This window comes from Panthera onca, chromosome D3 (genome assembly GCF_046562875.1).
Source record: "Panthera onca isolate mPanOnc1 chromosome D3, mPanOnc1 haplotype 2, whole genome shotgun sequence".
Lineage (NCBI taxonomy): Eukaryota > Metazoa > Chordata > Mammalia > Carnivora > Felidae > Panthera > Panthera onca.
The window spans coordinates 7,497,311-7,519,138 of NC_138350.1; the positions used below are offsets into that span (position 1 = coordinate 7,497,311).

General features: G+C 40.3%; 1 protein-coding gene across 1 annotated transcript; it reads right to left on the reverse strand.

The window, feature by feature from the left end:
• Window positions 1-409: 409 nt before the first annotated feature.
• On the reverse strand, window positions 410-21,572 carry PPP1CC (protein phosphatase 1 catalytic subunit gamma). Its single transcript, XM_060612282.3, has 8 exons — window positions 21,302-21,572; window positions 10,162-10,293; window positions 8,974-9,204; window positions 4,681-4,785; window positions 3,069-3,292; window positions 2,726-2,860; window positions 1,692-1,752; window positions 410-801 (listed from the first exon to the last, which is right to left on the reverse strand). Exons 1-8 carry the CDS (start codon window positions 21,354-21,356, stop codon window positions 731-733), a joined length of 1,014 nt encoding a protein of 337 aa, XP_060468265.1. The 5' UTR covers window positions 21,357-21,572; the 3' UTR covers window positions 410-730.
• Between the last annotated feature and the right edge of the window lie 256 nt (window positions 21,573-21,828).

Genomic DNA, 21,828 nt, shown 5'->3' on the forward strand with positions numbered 1-21,828 from the left:
TCTGCAAATGACGTGCTCTTCACCCACTTTTAATGTACTTGAAGAAATTAATATCCACTTGACACACGTGTGACACATGTAACATGACACAACACCGTGTTCCATACGAATTAGGGAAGGGAGAAGAGAGCAAATTACCGTGCATGCTAACACTGGTGGTTGAGCCCGAGAAAGCAAACAGTTGTTCAACTGAGCCCACGCCGAGGGAAAACCACGGATGTGGGGGACACTGCAGCTCGCCAAGCCCCACCCCTCCCGAACAACACGGAAGGACGGCTCAATCTCCTCACCCCACTTCAGAAACGTAGCTCCATCCAGGTTAGACCACCACAAACATGAGCATCCGTATTATAAGCCCTCTTTGCAAAACAGACTATTTGAAGGAAAACAAATCCAAATTGAAACTGTGTGGTTTCCAGAGCAATTTATTCATTAAAATCTAGTCAATACGCCATCAACAGTTCTCCTGGGTGTATTGTGCAGATAAATAGACACTGAGAGAATTTAACAAGTTCGTCGTTTAATAAGTCTGAATTCATTTTCACCACATGGTATTGTACACGGTCATCTGTTGAAACAGATTTCTTTTTAACAGATTAAGTTTAAAAAAGTCATAGATACTGTGAGTTCTGTATAAATTGGTGGATAGTAAGTTAGTTCCTTTGTTTTGACTTATAAGCCTCAACTTCACCGCAGAATAAAGAATGCAGGCCAAAGAAAGCATAATCGGTCACTCGTATAGAACAGTATTGTTTCTATAATTTGAAGCTTTCTGAATGGACGGGTTCAGGCCTGATGTAACTGTAAAAAGATTACTTAATGAATAGACTATATGGAAATTGTACAAAATGTTATTAACTTTAATCATTAATAGCTTAAACAGCACTATGTCACTAATTGCTATTCAAAACCAAAAACCTGTTTTTGAATCCCAAGTGTGGTGTGTGTACATAGCCACGCCACCTTGGACTTGGGGGGTGTGTCAGTACACATTTCAACAGAAACTTTGGCTTTAGGAAAGAGTCACAAACATTTAAAATAATGGCTTTAATTGTCATTTTGAGTATACGGTAGGGGAAAGTGTGCTTTAATTAAATATACATCATACCAGTGATGCTGGCAAGGTTGAGTTAATCCTAATGGCAGCTATAAAAACTAGTTTGTACACGACAAGACAATGAGAGAAAAAAGCAATCCCTTTGAAACAAAATTAAAAAAAAAATATGTTCACAGTGGTTTGTATCAACAGTATGTATTTTATGACAATAACATGTACAGACTGAGCACCCTAGGGCTCTCTTTATATTCTAAAGAAAACAAGCATTTACATAATTCATGGATTGAACTAAATTTTAAAAAGATCAATTGTACACTTACCCCTTAGACAGGATAAACTGTCCTGGGGTGTACAGCTTTAACACCATCATTAAAGTTGTTTGCAAAAGGAATAGACAATTAAAAAACAAAACATTTTTTCTTGGGAGTGGAGAGTCTTTCATTTGCTGTTATAACCAGCAAATGCCATTCATTAACTCAAAAAATGGAAGGGGGAGCCCACAAACACACTATTTGAGCAAGCTGACCAATACACATTACAGTTTTAAAAATGAAGGTTATATACTATATGTTACAAGTCCCAACTAGGCAATGTCAAAATGACATCTATTTCTTTGCTTGCTTTGTGATCATACCCCTTGGAGGTGTTACAGGTCTCGTGGCATTCGGCTTCTTTTTCTCTGCAGGCTTTAAAATCTGCAAAGATTCAAAATATGGTGCATTTTAAGAAATATTCTCAACCGCCAATCTTAAGATTTCTTAAATCTCACTCAAATCTTTGTTCAGAAACGTTTTTGGCCATTTAAAACTGCCCCCAAAACTTTGAAGGCCCCCCTAACATATTAATATAAGCCAAGCTGACATGAACATTTTGGTTAAAAATGTTATGATGAACACATTAAATGCATGGACAAATTATTTTGTCTCTGGATAAAATAACAATTTTCTGAAGTCAGACCTTGTAAGTACCTTCAGGCTATCCCTTCTCACACAAAGGAGGAAAGTTCTTTAGAGAGAGCAATGTTTGAGTCTCTCAATCTCTGGGAGCTGCAAGTTCTCCCAGTTAATTGGTAAAACAACATTTTACTGCCACTTGACTTCAACGGCTTTATTTGTGTTAATGATTGGGCTAGGCTAGCTTGAAGCTGTATAAGTTTAATCGTAATAAGTGAATGAGAAAAAGATTCAGGCAGACTTTACATGTAAACGATGCTTTTGCGCCAAGTGAAGGCCAAATGATGGCCAAATGATGTCATGGACAATCAACAGGTTTTGTAGAAATGAGAGCAGAGTGGTGGGAGAAGGGAGTAATCACACAGCACATTTGGCACCTGGCGGTTAGTTCTATTCTCACACACAAGTGGTGATTAATTTTAGCTGAACACACTGATGTTATAGTTTCAGATTTATAGTAAAGAAGACAGGAAATTCTTTTTACCCCACTTAAATAATGCAAAAACAGTTAAATTCAACACTGCAGGAAAGGTTCTCTGATAATTTTTTTCCCTTAAAAGGGGTCCACTCATTACTGAGGACAAACACTGGTTATAGATAGGAAAGTAAAAATTGAGTCTATTCAACATAGATGAACAGTAGGCAGAAAGTAGTCTTTTTAAATCAGTAAAATTCAGACATCATAATAAGAAGCAATGTTGAAAACATCCTCTACCTGAAAAGAACACATTAGAGTTTCGTCCACACTCATCATGGCACCTGCATTGTCAAATTCTCCACAATAATTGGGTGCAGAAAACAGAGTGACCAACTGCCTCTTTGCAAAAAATTCGTATCCATCTTCAACCACCTTGGAGAGAAAATGTTTTCAGTATAAGTAGGTGTAAATTGTAGGTGAGTAAAACCATTTTTCAGTTTCCCATTGAGTCTGATATCCTCTAGGTCACTTGCAGAGACATTTTGTATGAATAAGCAATACCTACCCACTAAAATCAACAAGGAGAATCTGTGCTCACACACATGCTGTTAAGTGTACATGTAAAATTCAAAATCAATACCTGATGGGCTCTACATATAAGATCCAAATCATGCTTATGGAGAAATTTTGCAACCACTTCAGCACCAAATGTGAAGGACACTCCTCTGTCATTTTCACCCCAGCCTAAGACATCTTTATCGGGGTCAGACCACAAAAGATCACAAAGAAGACCTTGATCTGGTACATCAGTTGGTCGCATAATTCGCCGAATCTGCTCCATAGATTGAAGATCTGGTGATAAACCTATTCAATGAGATGAAAATTGAAGGAAACAGAACTTTAAAAAGGATGTTTGCACTTTAACGGTTCCATTTACTTACATAGAGATGCAATAACTCTAACCTGGAAGGCTTAAATTAAATCTACGGTTAGGATTTTTTTCATGGCTATGCTTTCTTATTTAGCTTTGGTTTAAGAAAAAAAAAAAAAAACTCAACTGAAAAGGCACTAGAATTTATTATATGCACCAATCTGTGGGGCACATTATGTTTAAATGGTATAAAATTAAGATCCAGTGATTTAAAAACAACTACTCTTCAACTCCTTTGATGATGGTAGCGAACAGTGTACATTCTAGATTTTACTACTGACCATTAGTAAGGACTGGGTGCAGAAGGTGCAGATACTCAGGTGTGATAAGCTTTCCAGGGAACCTGTGCTGTCCAAGGACCATTGAATCTATCAGACCAGTTCAGATGTAGCTGACTTTCATCTGAGTCTAAAATCACATGCCCAGGGGCTCCTAGCTAGCTCAGTGGGTGGAGCATGAGACTCTTGATCTAGGGTCGTGAGTTTGAGCCCCATCATGAGGATAGAGTTTACTTTAAAAAATAAAATTAAAAAATTTAAAAACCGTATGTCCAGCTCTACCAAAACCAGTTAAAGTATAGGAGGGCAGGAATAATGGCTTTATGAAAATATATTGTTTTGGCTCTCTGATGATTATCTAATTTCTGACTATAGATGAAAAGAAATTCTTCTTGCAATTACTACTTCACAGAGCACAACCACTGAGCAAAATCCTTTTAAAATCCAAATCAGGGCACATGGGTGGCTCAGTTGGCTAAGCATCCGAATCTTGATTTTGGCTCAGGTCACGATCTCATGATCTGTGAGACTGAGCCTTATATCAGGCTCTGAGCTCTCAGCACAGAGCCTGCTTGGGATTCTCTCTCTCTGCCCCTCCCTCAGCTTGCACTCTCTCTCAAAAATAAATAAACACTAAAATAATAATAATAATAATAATAATAATAATAAAATAAAAATCCAAGTCATAAAAATTTCTGGAGGATCAAAAACAGACCAAGGAAAGTCTACTCACATTTTCAGTATTCTAGAGGATCTATAGTACAGCCTATTAATCGTACTTCATTTTATATTTAAAAACACTTTCTGCTCTATTTTCAAGTCAAACTGTTACAGAGCCTAGAATTCCCTGTAACAAATCAATTTCTTACTTTAGATTTCTAGCCAAATGATCCTGGATGTGCCAGACTGGACCCATGATACAACACATCAGTAAAGGAGAGTTCAGAGGAAGTCGTCCCAATGACAACTCATAAATGTCAAAGTGGTACACACACCCTTTAGAAGGGACAAAATCTATCTGGAACTAAAATCGGCCCACGAACCTCCATGACAGCAGAATATCTTCTCATCCACGATGGCTGCTATCGGTAAACAGTTAAAGCAGTCTGTGAAAGTTTTCCATAGTTTAATGTTATATCTTCTTTTACCTGTGAAAATTTTAGGATGGTTAAAAAGAGATTGGTGTTCTATAGGTCCATTTTCTCAGGACCATTTCTCCCAAAGCAAGGTGCTAATTACCTTTTAAGTAAACAAAAACTATGCTACTAGTTTAATAAATAAAACCCCATTGGAGGTTTTTAGCAGAACTAGATATACTTTAAAATTCCATAGAAGTTTGAGATCAGAATCCCAGATGCAACGATTAAAGATCATTAACCCCCAATAATTATTTGGTAGCACTTACTCTGTTTGAAATCTAGTCTGTTTTGTCCAATCTCAACCCATAAGTAGCTCCTGTGTCTAAACATAATTATGAACAGATTACACATGTGTCATTACCATTTTCCTTCTGTGGAAGCTTCTGAGAATTAACACCCATCCTATCTCCTACTATCATCAATAGCCTATTGGTACCAGATAATTCCTAGTCCTACATACTCTAGTAGCAGGCACAAATGACTTATAGGGGAATACAGATTTACTGCAGGCACCCCAGGATAACCGTTCCTACAACTGCCACAAAAGCTCACGTTCCCCATAGACACGATGTTACAGGATGGTTATATTCCCTCTACCAGCCCTGTATTCCATACATACTGGAGTCACAGGGTGATCTGGACAGAGCATGCCTTTTAAGGCACTGTTCCCACAAGAAAATCATATTCTGAGTTAAAGACCTACTCATAAACCTTGGAAGCACAAATCTGTCAGAACTGGGTTGAGAATGGCCCAATTGTTGGGTGCCTTTGTCTCCTGTACTCTCCATACCAGAAAAACCAAAGATCAAAGCACAATGTTCATTCCTAAAGCCAAGTTTGTCCTTCGTCTCTTTTTTCCTTTCTTATTCTAGGGACATCTACAGGTTTAAAGCTGAATGTTCTTTGAAAATTAGAGACTGGCCCAAGCAGCAGGTTCCTGAACCACACCTTCCACTCTAGTGCAAATCAAGTCGGGTATGGAATTTAGCAGAGTTTGGAATATAATGTAAATTCAACAAATACTTGACTTCTCCCTCTACAGAGGAGGACTGTCCTTTTTTCTCATAATAGTCTATTTCTCTGCACCTGGGTATAACTCTCACTATGGTTTACCCTGTTTGTATTTCTTGGGAGGTCACTAATTCCCTATGCCTTATCCTCCTTCATTGGAGGTTTCCAAAAGCTGAACAGAATTCCTCTCTACAAAAGGCTGAAAGGGAACCTGTTCACAATCACCACCTCCAATTTCCAATAATGATAATAATGGAAGAACAAGGCTGGGCTGGTCCTGACCTCCATTCATAAAAGTGATTTGGTTCTATCTCCCATTTTCCACTGTATCTCTGAAGGACCATCCAATGGCTCACTTGGATTTTTCCTTTGCCCATATGCCGCATCTGCCAGTGCTGACGAACCCTCTCCCTTCTTAAAGTCTGCTCTGCTCCCTGATTTTTTATTCATGCAACACACTCCAGATTGTCTTGCAGAGTCCTTTGCTATCTTTGTTGGTTTCTTCAACAAAAACGAGGATTCTTCCTTCTATTGCCTCTGAGCATCTTAACTAAGTCCTGGGGCCCTGTTTTCTCTTCTCTCTACATTTCCTCTCTCAAGCTACTTCACACCACTAGGAACATCTGGCTCCAGAAAGGCTTAGCCTGGATAAATGCCAACGTCTCTTCAAGCTTCCAAATCTGGGGATTCTGAGCCAGAACCCCTAATGCAGTTTCCAATTACTACAGATCAGACCATTCTGGTATCAGAAAAGGGTAACACACATTCACATCTTATCTAACAACAGATACCAGGACTGCAGTCATAAAACTGGGGTGGGGGTCAGGGGGAGAAACCGTAGTATAGAAGAACGCTTATTATACTTGTGAAATAAGCCTAGCACTTAAAGCAGTGGTTTTAAATTGTTCCATGAAAGTCTACATTTGAATAAAATTTTTCATTATAATTTAAAATAAAATTTTAATGAAATTATCGAGTTTTTTAAAAGTCTGCAAACCATGAGTTGAAGGCCACCTATGCCAAGGACACTTTTATGCCTGCCAGTAGACTAGATGGCAAGTTATACCTGCCTGATGGGAGACTGGGGGGAGCATGAGCACAGAGTCAATGAGTCTTGACCAAACAAGAATCAAAACTGATTCCAACCATCTAAAGTAACTGTTAAAGTCCTCTGCATTAAATAGAAACCGAAAAGGACATAGCTAGTATCCTCACATTTGGATATATGTCACAACAAAGAGATCATCTGGATTTGAACTTCATCAGTGAAAACATCAAAGTACTTGCTGAATAGTGTATAAAAGGAGCCTTTTTTTTTTTTTTTTTTTTTTTTTTTTAATTTGAGAGCGAGTGAGCGAGCACGCATGAGCAGGGGAAGGGCAGAGGGAGAGAGCATCTTAAGCAGGCTCTATGCCCAGGGCAGAGCTTGTGAGATCATGACCTGAGCTGAAACCAAGAGTGGGACGCTTAACTGACTGAGCCACTCAGGTGCCCCTAAAAGGAACCTTTTCTAAAAAGTAGCAACTATAGCAAATGTCCAAAACACAATTTATAAAACTCGCTGCCTTTCATCTCACTACCTTAGGAGTAATAACTGCTTTACTAGTACTTCTCTGATAGACTCACTGTCAAAATTAAACACCTTTCTTGGGTACCTGGCTGCTTAGTCAGGAGAGCATCTGACTCTTGATCTTAGGGTGGCGAGTTCAAGCCCCATGTTGTGTGTAGAGATTACTTAAAATAACAACAATAAACCTTGCCACAGACTCAGTTGCCCTGGTCAGTTCAGAACCCACAAGATTTTTCTTTGGTGATCCCTCCCCACCTCATCTTACCAGATGGGTCTCAGGGCCTTAGACCACCAGGCAAGTATACAATTGTGGGAGAGGGTAGGCAGGAGTAGGAGAGCTAAGTCTAGAAACATAATCTTTCCAGCAGTGCACTTCTAACAAATGAGCTATATGGAACTGAGATAGAAAAACACATTACAGGTTATGACTACAGTCTAGGGGAGGGCCACAGGGACAATTCTTTACTGATCTTGTTATCATCACTGGCAAATGCTAGTAACTCAAATTCCTCACCCACCTCTCTCGTCCAAGCCTGAAGCCTCTCCTAGCACAAATAAGCACAAAAGGAGGATGGGGTAAGGAGTCAACACATTTTTTAAAAAAACATTTTATACTTAACACTACAACAACAAAAACTTCCACCAAAATTGGCAATTTTTAAGGCTTTAAGAATCTTGGTTTTTGTCAATTACAACTCAAAGTGCACCTTCAATTAAACAATCCAAAATGGATAATATGTGTAAAATATTACACAAATAAATTTTTGTTTGTTTTCTAATTTTTCTTTCTCCTTTCAGCACATTTTAGGATAGTAACTGGCATTTCTCCTGGGTGCGCATGTGCCAGAAGGAAAAAAAATACAGTATCACAAAATTTAAAAAGCAATTATTTGGGGGCGCCTCGGTGGCTCCATTGGTTAAGTGTCCAACTCTTGGTTTTGGCTTGGGTCATGATTTCATGGTTTGTGAGTCTGAGCCCCACATTGGGCTTCACGCGGGTGGTACAGAGCCTTTTTGGGATTCTCTCTCTGCCCTTCTTCCCCCACTCTCAAAAATAAATAAATAAACTTAAAAAAATAAAAATAAGAAGCAACTATTTGTGTATTTCAAGATACCATTTATAAGAAATATCCAGAAAAGGCAAATCTATAGACAGAAAGCAGGTCAGTGCTTGCCCGAGGCTGTGGTGATAGTTGCACAACCTTATAAATTTACTACAAATCACTAGGACAGATTTTATGGAATGAAATCATATCTCAATAAAGTTGTTAAAAACAAAACTATCTATTTGGACAGGTTCTCAGAGTTGTACTAAGAATTAAGTTATCTGTGAATTTTCACAAAAAATGATCTTAAAGAAGTCGTCACTGAGACCATTACTTCTTGATCTAATAATCACATCATAAAAGAATCTAGGGCATTATTATACTGCAGCAGCAGTTATTTTTCTACTCCAAGAAAGAAAAAACTACGATAAAAACAATTAATAGGAAACACGAGAGACTGTAACATTTCATCTAAACAGTCATAAATCCTAACAGAAGTATGTGATAGTTCAATTTATGACCAAGTACCTCGGTTTAAGTAACTCTTCCTTAGACGTAGAAAGTACTTACATTCATCATAAAATCCATAAATTCTATTGATGCTGGCACATTCATGGTTTCCTCTGAGAAGAAAAAAATTCTCGGGATATTTGATTTTGTAAGCCAGTAAGAGGCAGATAGTTTCCAATGACTGCTTCCCCCTGTCCACATAGTCCCCAAGAAACAGGTAGTTGCTTTCTGGCGGGAAACCACCGTACTCAAAAAGTCGAAGCAAATCATAGTATTGCCCATGGATATCACCTAGAAACAAGAATTGTGTTACACAGTAACTTCATACTTCTTGTTCAATCCACTAACAAGCTCTGGAGAGACCATCTTTAAACACTCACCGCATAATGGGATCGATCTGTAATAATGAGAGTTAAATTTGATGGCTAACACTAATTCCCAATCTTGTATTATATTTCAGTTCAAGTGAGCTTTACTGAAAATTTTAAGCATATGTATATGTCCAGAGTCTCACACAAAACTCAACTAATTAAGAATTAATTTTGTGGAAAGAATTATTAATGCCCAGGCAGGCCTTTCTGCCAAGTAACATCGCTTTCCTTTCAGGTCGGCTGATCGATATCAGACCTCTGGCAACTCGGTCCGCAGGGACTGTGTCAGCAGAACTGCTGCACTGCTGCTGAGCCCTGGACCGGTGTGAACAAAGGCACACACACAACACCCACCAGTTCATTCGGCTCTCAATTTCTCCCTGCTAGATAGCGCCAAAGAGCGTTTTACTTTAAAAACATCCATACAAGCTTTATCAATGTAGTCAAATATGCTAGAATATAGAACATTACTCAGATGAACTTCAGTTTTTATACAGATTATCTGCATCTATCATGTAGAAACAGATGACAAATGGCATCAAGGAAGGTCTATTTTTAAGCATAACCAGTCTTACTTTAAGCTTAAATAGAATTCCTATATATTCATATAGTTCAGACCTTTTCTTAGCTCTCTATTCAGTTTCATCTCTTTTCTGTTTATATTCCTTTAGTGAAATAATTTTTAGAAAATCTGAAGCACATCTAAGTAAACTAAATCCATTAATGGTATTTATTCAAAAGCTAAAATTATTTAATTTTAAGTAGTTCCAGGTTATTCATAAACAGCAAATGATTCTGCTGGGTAATACAAGCTCATCTCTATATCCTTGGGTCAATCAATCATATAACCAAAAGCTGTTCATGTGCCAAAACCTACCACATATTTTGAGTGGTGCTTCAAGTTCTAGTAGGATAGGCTGACTGAGAAAGATCTCTCGGGACTTTAAGCACAGTCCTCGGATTTCATTCTCCTGTAGCTGGACATTCTTACCAGGCTTGGACCCTCTCACTGCAGAGAAGAAAAACTCCAGTTAGTCAAATGAAGTCAAAATCCAATTTACCAGAAAAATTACAATGATCTGAAAAGGCACAAGTTTTAATGAGGAGTCAAAAACACAGTTTAACTGGCTTTCTGACTTGACTCTATTTTCTCAACACTTATAAAGAACATGGTTTTAAAGACTAATTAGAACTATAAAATCTTAGACAGGATTTCATCATTTAGTTACATCTTCTATACCAAGTTAAGACTTCTTATGCTGTCCTGAACAAGGAGCCACCCTCTGTATGAATACTGTTAGAAAAGGTCTTCCTTGCAGAAATCAGACTCCCTGTGGCACAGCTTGAGGCCTCCGTTTGCATCCAAGCCACACAATTGGCTTGTTCACCTGCAGCCTGCCCACCAGGCCATTGCTTTTTGCCTCCGATCTTGTCTTCTCTTCTCCAGCCTTATAAATGAATCAGTACGTGTACAGCAGGGGGTTTCAGAGATTGTCATATTACTGAGTTGCTTCTAAGAATTTCTTGTTTTAAAATATGAGATTGGTAATGCTCAGAAGCCTGCCCCCATCAGTGCTTTTCAAAGGGTGATAGGTAACCTATTAAGAGTTCTATGAAAAAATTTAGGTGTTGTTTGCATTTCACTGAAACACACTTTAATGTTCATTGTACCTATTTTGCCGTGCAAGCTCGGAGCCTGCATCTGTGAATACAATCATGACCTTACAGGGCAAAGGATGTCCATGAATGATGTAAGGAAGGTTTCCTAGTAATCTGAACAAATAAAAAGAAAAGGGAGAAAAGAAAACATGGTATAGTACTAGGTGTTGCCCACATCCAGGCATTCTTGTTGGAGTTCTGTTCACTATCAAAGTTGAGCACTCCAGCTCCGTAACAGTTAATTTACCAGCAAGTGGGCAGGAAATGAAATTTTGTTTTGATTTCAGTTGTAACAGGTTAGACAGTCGCTAACTACAGATTAAAGAATTGCTAATTTTACCTTAACTTTACAGTTATCCAGTGGCCTGGTTAAATACAGGGATTGATTATCCTCAACTTGCAATCAGTCCTAATACTCGTTTTGCATAAAAGACTAATGAAAGCAGGCATTCTATGAACTACAAGCGAAGCAAAAACAAAGAACCAGACTAAATATAGAATGTTACGTCACATCCCTCCACCATTAAACTCAGTATAAAATGATTTAGTTTTAACAAAACCACAAAACCGATCAGATTACATTATTGTTGCTAATTTAGGGGTGCCTGGGTGGCTCAGTCAGTTAAGTGTCTGACTTCAGATCAGGTCACGATCTCACAGTTTATGTGAGAGATCAAGCCCCATGTCGGGCTTTCCACTGTTGGCTGGAGCCTGCTTCGGAGCCCCTATTTCCGTCTCTCTCTGCCACTGACACCCCCCCACCCCCCCCCCCCCCGCTTTCTCTCTTAAAATAAACAATTATAAATAAATAAATAAAGGTTGCTAGTTTAAATTTCATCAGTTTTGGAGGCTTTATATTCCAATTACAAAATCATTCAGTCTAATAGCTGAATAAAAACAGTAAGTTTAACTGCTTTGTTCTGTAAATATCTGATGTTACAGAGTGATAAAAATTACAAGTAAAAAACCCGATTGTCTGTTGAGAACTCTTTTCCATTAAAAATGTCTGTGTTAATTGGGTGCTCAGTCGGTCACGTCCAACTTTGGCTCAGGTCATGATCTCACGGTTGGGGAGTCTGAGCCCCGCAATCGGCTCTGCACTGCCAGTGCAAAGCCCACCGGGGATTCTCTCTCTCCCTCTATCAAAAATAAATAAATACACTTAAAAAAACGACTATGTCCAAGTTTGAGAAATACTGTCCTAGGCAAAGCCATTCTTCAACCTGAATAGCCACTGAAACCCTGAGTTCTCTGAAGAAACAAGTTTGAGCAGAAATGGAACACTGTGTGGAGGGGCTTTTATTTTTTTCAATGAACAACAGTAAACAAGAAAAGATGACAAGAGGGAAGGGCCAAACTCTTGAAGCACACAATGAAGAGAAAACGTTAAGGGTGAGCAATGGACTGGGAGCTGGCCCCAAGTTTCTGTATTAGTTCTAGAGCTTGAGCAAATCACTACTTTGAACCCCAAAATATGTAACTGAAGTAAACAACTGCCAGTCTCCTTCTGATAAAAATATTACGAAATGAGAAGCAACGAAGAGGAAAGCTCAGTAATGATAACATTTGAGGGAAGATATGGAATAGACACACATAGAATACTACAGCAACTGAGCAACAAAAAATGGTTTTTCCAGATCCACAGTAATTTTCTCTCTAGATACACACAGTGAAGAACTCAAGAAATGCTCCTGATGGAAAGACGGTGGGATTCCTGTTTCACTGGCCAGAAAACCCCAATCATTAGCAATTATACCACAAGTCAGCCAGAAGTTTGGGCAGACAGCCCAGCAGGAAAACTTTATTTTTGGCTAGGAGGGGACTCCTAGAAGCTTCTGGTTTTCAACCTCAATCTTTTCAGCAGAGCCCTTTAAGTCCTCCAGAAGAGTATGCAATAATAACTTACACCTATATGGAACAAAAGCTATACTTTTTATAGGAGAATGCTATCATAGTAAATCAGTGCCATCAGATTAAATCAATCTTGTTAATATAAATTTTACTGGTTTTTAAAAAAAAATTTTTTTTTTAACGTTTATTTATTTTTGAGACAGAGAGAGACAGAGCATGAACGGGGCGGGGTGGGGGGGGGGGGTCAGAGAGAGGGAGACACAGAATCTGAAACAGGCTCCAGGCTCTGAGCTGTCAGCACAGAGCCTGACGCGGGGCTCAAACTCACGGACCGCGAGATCATGACCTGAGCCGAAGTCGGCCGCTTAACCGACTGAACCACCCAGGCGCCCGTAAATTTTACTGGTTTTGAAGGCTTCCCACTACAACCTTCAGACATAGTTTATGTTAAGTTTTCTTGTTCTGTTTTCCTGTTTGTCCTATGAGTGGAGTGTATAGATAAAAAGCAATACTGCCAAAAACAAAACAAAACAAAACAAAACAAAAAAAAAAAAAAAAAAAAGCAATACTGCCAACATTTAAAAATTATCCTCTACGTGAATAAGGATTAAGTGCAGTTTTTCCAGAACAGATCAAGAATTTATATCTGAAGAACAGTGCTCATTAAAAATAACATGGCCCTGTGGTGCCTGGGTGGCTCAGCTGGCTAAGCCAACTGAACTCACGGTTGGTGAGTTTGAGCCCCGCATCAGGCTCTGTGCTGACAGCTCAGAGCCTGGAGCCTGCTTCAGATGGTGTCTCCCTCTCTCTCTGCCCCCCCGCCCCCAACACACTCTGTCTCCCTCAAAAATAAATAAACATTAAAAAAAAATAACCTGGTCCCAAGGCTTCTTGAATTCCCTACAATTAGCTCAAGGAATAAAATTATAAAAACGGAAACTCTGCCAAAACCACCATCTACCAATTGGCAAATACCTGTTCATCCTTCAAGGACCGCCCTGGAGAGCCTCTTCTGTTTACCTCCTCTCCCTTCATAAGCCTACTTGCTTTCTGAAATGCTCTCACGACACCTGGACACCACTCAGCACACGTCATACTTAGTACTTTGTACTGTGATTGCCATTTCGCTTCCACCTATTCATCTGAGCCTCCCGGCAGACTATAAGCCCCAAGACCACACCACTTGCTCAGCAGTGTACGTGCCACGGCCAGTATGTGGCAGGTGCTCAAAATCTGTTGTGTGAATGAAACCTGGATAAATCTCTAAGCGCTGATGACTTGTGGTATCAGAATTAAACACGCGTACCAGACTACATACTTTTGATTAGTTAAAAAAAAAACAACAACCCGTGTCTGTTCTTTAAGTTAAAAATCAATAGAGTCATTTTCCTATCAGCCTTTAATAGAGCATTTTTCTAGTTGTAAAAATCTAGGATTACTCTTAAATTTCAAGTTGAAAATGATAACAATTAGAAGATAAAGATTTCAAAATGTGTTTTAGCAAACCAAACGCACACTGGATATTTCTTAAAAATGGCCATATGGCAGGGGGTGGGGGGCGCCCAGGGGGCTTAGTCAGTTGAGCTTCGACTTTGACTCAGGTCATGGTCTCCCAGTTTTTGAGGACTGGTTTTTGAGTTTGAGCCCCATGTCAGGTTTGCTGCTGTAAGCGCAGAGCCCACTTTGGAGTTTCCCCTCTCTCTCTGTCCCCTGCTCTCTCTCGCTCTCTCAAAAATAAAAGATTTTTTTTAAAAATAAAAAAAAAGATGGCCATATCGACCAATAGCACATAAATCTACTTCATTATTTTCGACGTCCATCAAACAGAATTACTTACTAGTTGTAGATAACATTTACTAAGCACTCACCATGTGCGGGGCACTGCACTAAAGGGCTTTACGCTGCCATTTAATCCTCACAGCAACCCTATGAAGTTAGGCTCTCACTTCTGTTACAGCCTGGGAGAGGTTTAGTGACTTGGTCCAAGGTCACAAGAGCTTTTAAGCACACCGGGCCCCAAAGAACTCTAGGTCTAGTGGTGCTTCTACCATACTACTTTCCTCCCAGCTGAGGATTTGTTCTTCTTTAACTTCCAAACCAAAGGAGCTTTTATAGGACAAACTATCAAAACCCTAATATATGGTCACTGCTCCCTAAGAAAGTTCCAAGATGGGATATAAAATCATAAGGCATCCTTACAGATGAGAAGCATTAAATCAGAACTAAATTAGGCAATCTGTTAAAACTGTCAATACTTATTAACTATGCTTCAAACATTCAAGAGAATAGGTGTAGAGTATCTACTATGTGCCAGACCCTCTGGCGGATGCTGGGGATACCCTGGCAACAGGATGGACAGGAACCTTATCCTTTCTCTTGTGGAGGACATGAAAAGTAAGACCAACTAGGTAACTGCATCTTGTTATAAATGCTACAATGACAACTCCCCCCCCCCCCCCATAAAGATTATAAAACTAAAAGGTTTACCTTAAGGGTATCTTCAATATCATTAAAAACACAAAGGCTTTTTCAATAAAAATATCTCTATTTTATCACTAGTAGCTACAAATAGAATTACAGTGCAGCTCTACTCAATAAACATCAGTCGATACTTACCCTGAGGTTTAAAGCCCTCACTGTACTCTGTGCATAGTGGGAGAAAGGTTCATAAAAAAAGAGACCCTAGGTGGAAAATTCAAGACTTGTCACCCCATGTCACCTTCTTAAGTAGTAGCCGAGGTAAGCTCAAGTAGTAAATATCAAATTATTTCAACAATTGCCAAAGGAATCCAAAATATTCCAACAAATAAGAATTCCACTTTCCAGATGGAGTGTTTCTCATAAAGACAGATGCTAGGTATTGCATGGAAATCAGTAGGTATTGTGAACATGTATAGGTTAGTGACCAAATACATTAATTTAGACCTTAAACATACAACTTTGTAAACACTTTTCCCTTTACCTGGCTAGAAAAAAAGAATTCTGAAAAATGCATCATGGCTGTTAACAGCAAAGGCTGTTCTGTAAAAACTTATCTATTTATCTGGCAAATCACTAACATGAGCATACGATAAAAACTTCCATGCAATTTTATCAAACTGACAAAAACTTGAAATAATAAAAATAATGTTTTCGGTGATTATTTGCAACACCAGCTTTTTCTTACAAGTAACACTAACTTTTCTCACAGCTTGCCAACAAGTAGAGATGAAAACTATGCAAGGAAATTTAAGACTACTTTGGGATTATTTATGAACAATAAAAAGTATTCTTCTTGCTCTTTAATTAGAAGTCCCTTAATTGTTGAGGGGCGCCTGGGTGGCTCAGTTGGTTAAGCATCCGACTTAGCTCAGGTCATGATCTCACAGTCCGTGAGTTAGAACCCTGCTCTGACAGCTCAGAGCCTGGAGCCTGCTTCAGATTCTGTGTCTCGCTGTCTCTCTCTGCCCCTCCCCTGCTCATGCTCTGTCTCTCTCTGCCTCAAAAATAAATAAAAACATTAAAAAAAAAGAAGTCCCTTAATTGTTCAAAGTCTTACTGAAGGAACGGCATACACAAAAAAAGCCCCAGATGAATTACAATAAGTTTTAGAATCTATGAATGACACAACCAGCATAAAAATAAGTCAACACAGATTTTGCTGTTTTAAGATAATCTTATTAAAGCAGGTGGTAATCTTAAAACTACTGCACATCATATTCACTGCAGTGACAGAATCAATAACTTCACTAAATGGAAGACAGATTTAGGAAAGGAGGACTTCAAACCAAGACAAACAGGGAATATTTGCAACATTAAAACTTTCCCACAAACGACTGAATTCTTTTCTGCAAAAAAATAGAAAAGACAAAAATGTTATCAAGAATGCTCTGGTTTCATTGCAAAGTCACCAGGAGGAAGACTTCCCACTTTCGGGCCATCTTAAAACTGTTTCCTCACTATACCCTCCCCTCATTGACTTTCCTAACTGCTGCCCTTATTCTTTGGCCATTTTAAAAAAAAAAATTATTTTATTGAAGTATAGGTGACACACAATGTTACATTAGTATATACTTTGGGCATTTAGAGGTGATACCAATTTTCTCAAAATAATCAGGATATAGTTGCAAAACACTTACCTACTTGCTCTCAAAATATTTTGAGTTTTCTACACCTAAAGTGAACCCAGTTTATTGAAAAGCATTTATCTTTTCAGTCCAACAACCCATCTTGATAAAACACTACTAATTGGACTCGAGGTCTGACCCTACATTTTATGAGTGGTTTTCATTTTCGTAAGCCTTAATATCAGTGACACCCATTCCACTCTACACAAGGGATGCCTGCAAATCTTAGAGCAGTGGAGAATTTGGGAGATTTCAGGTAAATCAAGACCACTAAGTACATCATCTGTTCCTACATGCTTTGGATACAGGGGTCTGATCCTAAAACTTAATAATTCATCCCAGAGTTCCATAAAGTCCAAAATTATGAAATCTTTCCTTATTCATCATGAATAAGACTCTTCTAGTTTTGAAGCAATTCACATCAGAATATGGTCTCCTTCACATATCAACCTTTAAGGTCTCCTAATAGCCCTGATTTGTAAATGAAGTGAATGAAATAGTCAAGTTGGTATAAAATCAGTACCAACCACTGCCTTGCTTCAGGATCAGTAATCCTCACCTACCTCAAGTAAGCTGGCATTGGCACACATTTTTGCAGAACAGGTCAAAGATTATTATAGGACTGCAACGTCAAAGACATAAAACAATCTCACCAACTAAACTCTACTTCGGCAACAGATTACTAATGCGTGGCCCAGCACTGTTTCCACCTCACCAGCTTGGGAGAAGGAAAGCCTGGCCTTTGCTCCCGTGGCTAACATTCCCTCAAACACAACATCATGACGCACACCATCCTGTTAAGATTTCACTGATGCCTCCTGCTACTGACAAACAAGGGGACGCTTCAGGCATAAGGAGAGCAATCCTTTCCATGCTGTGGGTTAGGACTGGTGCAAGCTTCAGTTCGTGTCTCCAAGAGATCTCTCCTCTCCTGCCTCACAGGAGAGGAGGGTGAGGCTTACCGCAGACACGCAGTAGCGGGGACAGCAGGGAAGAGCAGAGGCCTCACTAAACAGACTTCTTGTAAATTAGGGAGTTAGTGACACAAACTTGGGTAGCACTGTCTTTATCAACAAAATGCCCTATGGTAACTGCTTCCAAGAAAAACCTGTATCGTTAAAAAGCATGACCTATTAAAAAATAATAAATGCAGAGGTCTCGTTAGAAAAGATTACTTTTGTTTTCTTTGATCAGAATTTTACTAACTGTATAAACATGTTTCATATTACACCAAAGAGCTAAACACATGGGTCACTGAATTTTAGAGAGTATCTGAACACTCACTATTTTCAGATGAGCTCTTACACATCAGAGGATTAAAGCAGTAGGTGCTTTCTGAGGGCTGGGGCAGAAGTCATTATTTAAACGCTAAAGTAAGTAGGACAATTATGCAAAGCCTGACAAAGTCTCGCAGTCTGACAATGGCCATCTTCAGAGCCAAGATGCTTTTTGCAAATCAGGATGTGAAATGTTACACTGCCTGCTATGTAAGAAAAGTACTAGCCATCACTGCTCCCTGAACCAGCTCACTTACAAAGTTAAAACTCTGCCCTCTCACTTTTCTCTAACATGGTAGGAATATCAGACCAAATCAACACCTGGCTTATTTTCTCTCTAAATCTCCCAAGTTTTAAGGTACAGGCAATTAAATAATTGAACATTAGTTAAACCACGAGTTTCAAGTTTTATCACCAGCAAGGCATACAGCCTGGATAAAGCTTCCGAGATGGATCACATAGATGATGCCTCAGCCAAGTAAAAACAACTTAAGAGTTTAGAGTAGAAAACTGCCAAGCTGTACTCTAAATCAACATGCTGTTTTTCTTAAATAAGACCTCACTTTGAGTTACCTTGTCAGTACTACTACTGAGCCACTTCTCCACTAAGCTTGCACAGTCTTTGACCTTGTATTTTTAAAGTTTATTTATTTTGAGAAAGAGAGAGAGAACACGCAGGGGAGGGGCAGAGAGAGAAAGAGAGAATCCCACACAGACTCCACACTGCCAGTGCAGAGCCCGACGTGTGGCTCCATCTCAGGAACAGTGACACGAATGTTAGAGTCTAGAGTCGGAGGCTTAACTGAGCCACCCAAGCGCCCCCAAGCCTCCACCTTATATGAACATACAAAAAGAGATCACAAAACTCCTATTCCATTGTCAGATATACTTACACCTTAATTAAAATTCTTAGAGGAAAATGTGTTGGGGGCATTACCCCCCAAAATCACAAAATTTATTATCAACTTCTAATATATATATATATATATTTTCACACACATAATATCTCCTCCCTCAATGGATCATCTTCAACCATTTCTCTGCCAAATTAACACTGATGAGAAAAAAGGGAATTTAAGCATATAGTACTGTGCAGGTAGCCCATTCCGAAGGCATTAAGATACAATGCTTTTTTATATTAATTTCAACGAAAAATGAAATAGTAAAAAAAAATCCAGTTTTCAAGTGCAACATAACATGTAAAGAGGAACTATTAAGAAATGATTGATCTCATTTTAGATGATCTAAGTTCATCAAGGTAAATTTCTTAGCATGATTTTAAAAATAAGATTGAAATGAACAAATCTCTTATGTGAATAGAATTACAGGCAACATAGATCTTAAGTTAACAAGACTTAAATGGTTTTAAAGTTCTGATGATTCTAATCAACACAGATTCCAATTTTTGTTTCCTCAGTGAAATAAAGCCCATCTAATCTAGAGACACATAACCCTGCACAGACAGAAGTTAGATTTAAAAGGAAAATATTTAATAAAAAGTTCCTTTCTTACTGCAAACAGTTTTAATTGGTTTCTGTGGCCTTACATAAACCAAAGGACTATATTAACTAGCATGAAAATACAGTTCTTATAATAAATGTCAAGTACTTAACGAGTGACAAGTTTTTCACACAATGCACTGACATTTCAGGGATCCTTATACACATTCAGTGAGGTTTTCCTTTAAGAAGGTATAAAAGTAAAAAAACAAAACAAAACAAAACAAAACAAAAAACCCAAAAAACCCCAGCACGGATTAAGATATTCCCAGGGGTTTCATTTTAAATGACTGATTTAGAAGACCTGCAAATTCTAGAACCAGAGTTACCCCAATTGTTCTTAGTCTGGACTCCATCCCTCAAGCATTTACAGTGCACTATTTTAAGAGGACAGTATAAAGGCAAAAAAGCAGTGAAAACTCAGCCAAACCTACATTATCCAGCGCCCAAATCAAGAAAGAGATTTGAATTCTCCCAAAGCCTCAGAAAAAGACATTAGCGTTAGACCTGGAGGGGGTGGGGTGGGGGGATTCACTTCCGCGACCCTCTTTGAAATCCAAACTTCATCCGTCTCCCAGGTCAGTATCAACCAACTGTCAGGCACCTCAGGAGTCTCAGGTCAACCAAAATCCAAGCTTTCTTTTAACCTCTGCCTAACCGCTGAGCAGCTCCTTCCTTCAGACACAAGGTGGGCTGAATGTAGCAAGTTCTAACTCCTGGCTGCCTGGGTTTGAAACCCGACTGTCACTAATGTGTGACCTTGGTCAAGTGACTTAATGTCTCTTGTGTTTTAGTTTCTTCTGAAAAACAGGAAAAAAGACCAGCACCCACCTCTCAAGGTTGTTGGGAGAATGAAACTGCTCTATGTCTGACACATAGTAAGCGCTTTAGAAACGCTGACTATTGCTATGAACGTAATTATGAGATGAATGCAAAGCCTCATTAATACAGAGCCTGGCACAACCGGAAAGATAACGAAACTGTCACCATCGCTGGTTTCAGGTTCAGTGGCACGTTCAGAAAAGAGCGCGGAGACCTCTTCGAGATAAGGATAACTTAAGAAGAGTATTTGGGAGGGCAGGAGGGGATGGGTTCCAAGATCCTCCGGAGATATGAACATTCGTCACCAAGTAATAAGAAATGGGGCGCCCGACACCAGCCCCACACAAAAATAAGCAAGACAGGAAAGAAGCCCCCATAGCCGGTGGAACCCACAGCCCCATCAAATTCCCTTCCGAGAGGACGAGTACCGGAAAGTAAGGAACACGCCGTCCTGCAGGTCGGACCGGGTCCCCCAGCCCTCTCGCCTCCAAAGACTGGTCCCGTTTGCGGGGCGCAAGGGGGTACGGACCGGAAACGTGGGGGTGGGGAGCGGAGTTTTCAAATCTCTGGGAAGAAGGCTGCACCTCTGAGCAATGAATGAACGGGGCCGGGAGGGTCTGCGGGGTGGGCCGAGTGCCGGACCCCGGCCGGCCTCCCTCCGGCTGCAAACCCTTGGCGCCACGAGCCAACTCGCGGGGCTCACTCCCCTCGGCGCTGCAAGCCCAACCGGCCTCCCAACTCCCCCTCCCCCGCGAGCCCCCGGGGCGCCCGCCTCCCCTCAGCCCGTCTGCCGACCCCTTCACCTTCCAGCAGCCGTTGGATGATGCTGTCGATGTTGAGTTTATCTATATCCGCCATCGCCTTCCCACCGCCGACCCTCCCGCAGCGGCGCCGCCGCCGGCTCGCGCCCGGGACTCACACCTCCTTTCCCACGCCACGAGCGCAGAGGCGGCGGTGGCGGCGGTGGCAGCAGCCGCGGCGGGTCCCCCCCCCAACCGCCCCGCTCCCTGCTTCCTCCTTTTCTCCCCACTGGAACCACGAGAAGAACAAGATGGCCGCCGACTCCTTAGCCAGTCTCTGTCGGCGCACGGATGCGCGCGGCGGAGTGCAGCGGCCCGGCCGGGACTTCTTTATGGGCCATAGGGCGCGCGGGAGGGGGCGGGACCAGAGCGCGGGAAGGGGGCGGGGCCAGAACGCGGGAATCGGAGAGGACGGTTGAGCGTCGTCGCGCTCCCGCGCGGGATCCCTCCGCCAAACGGGCCGAGCAAATAGGCCCCTGGCGGGAGCCGGAGCTGCAAAGTTGCACGCGGGAGTTGGAGATGAGACGGTA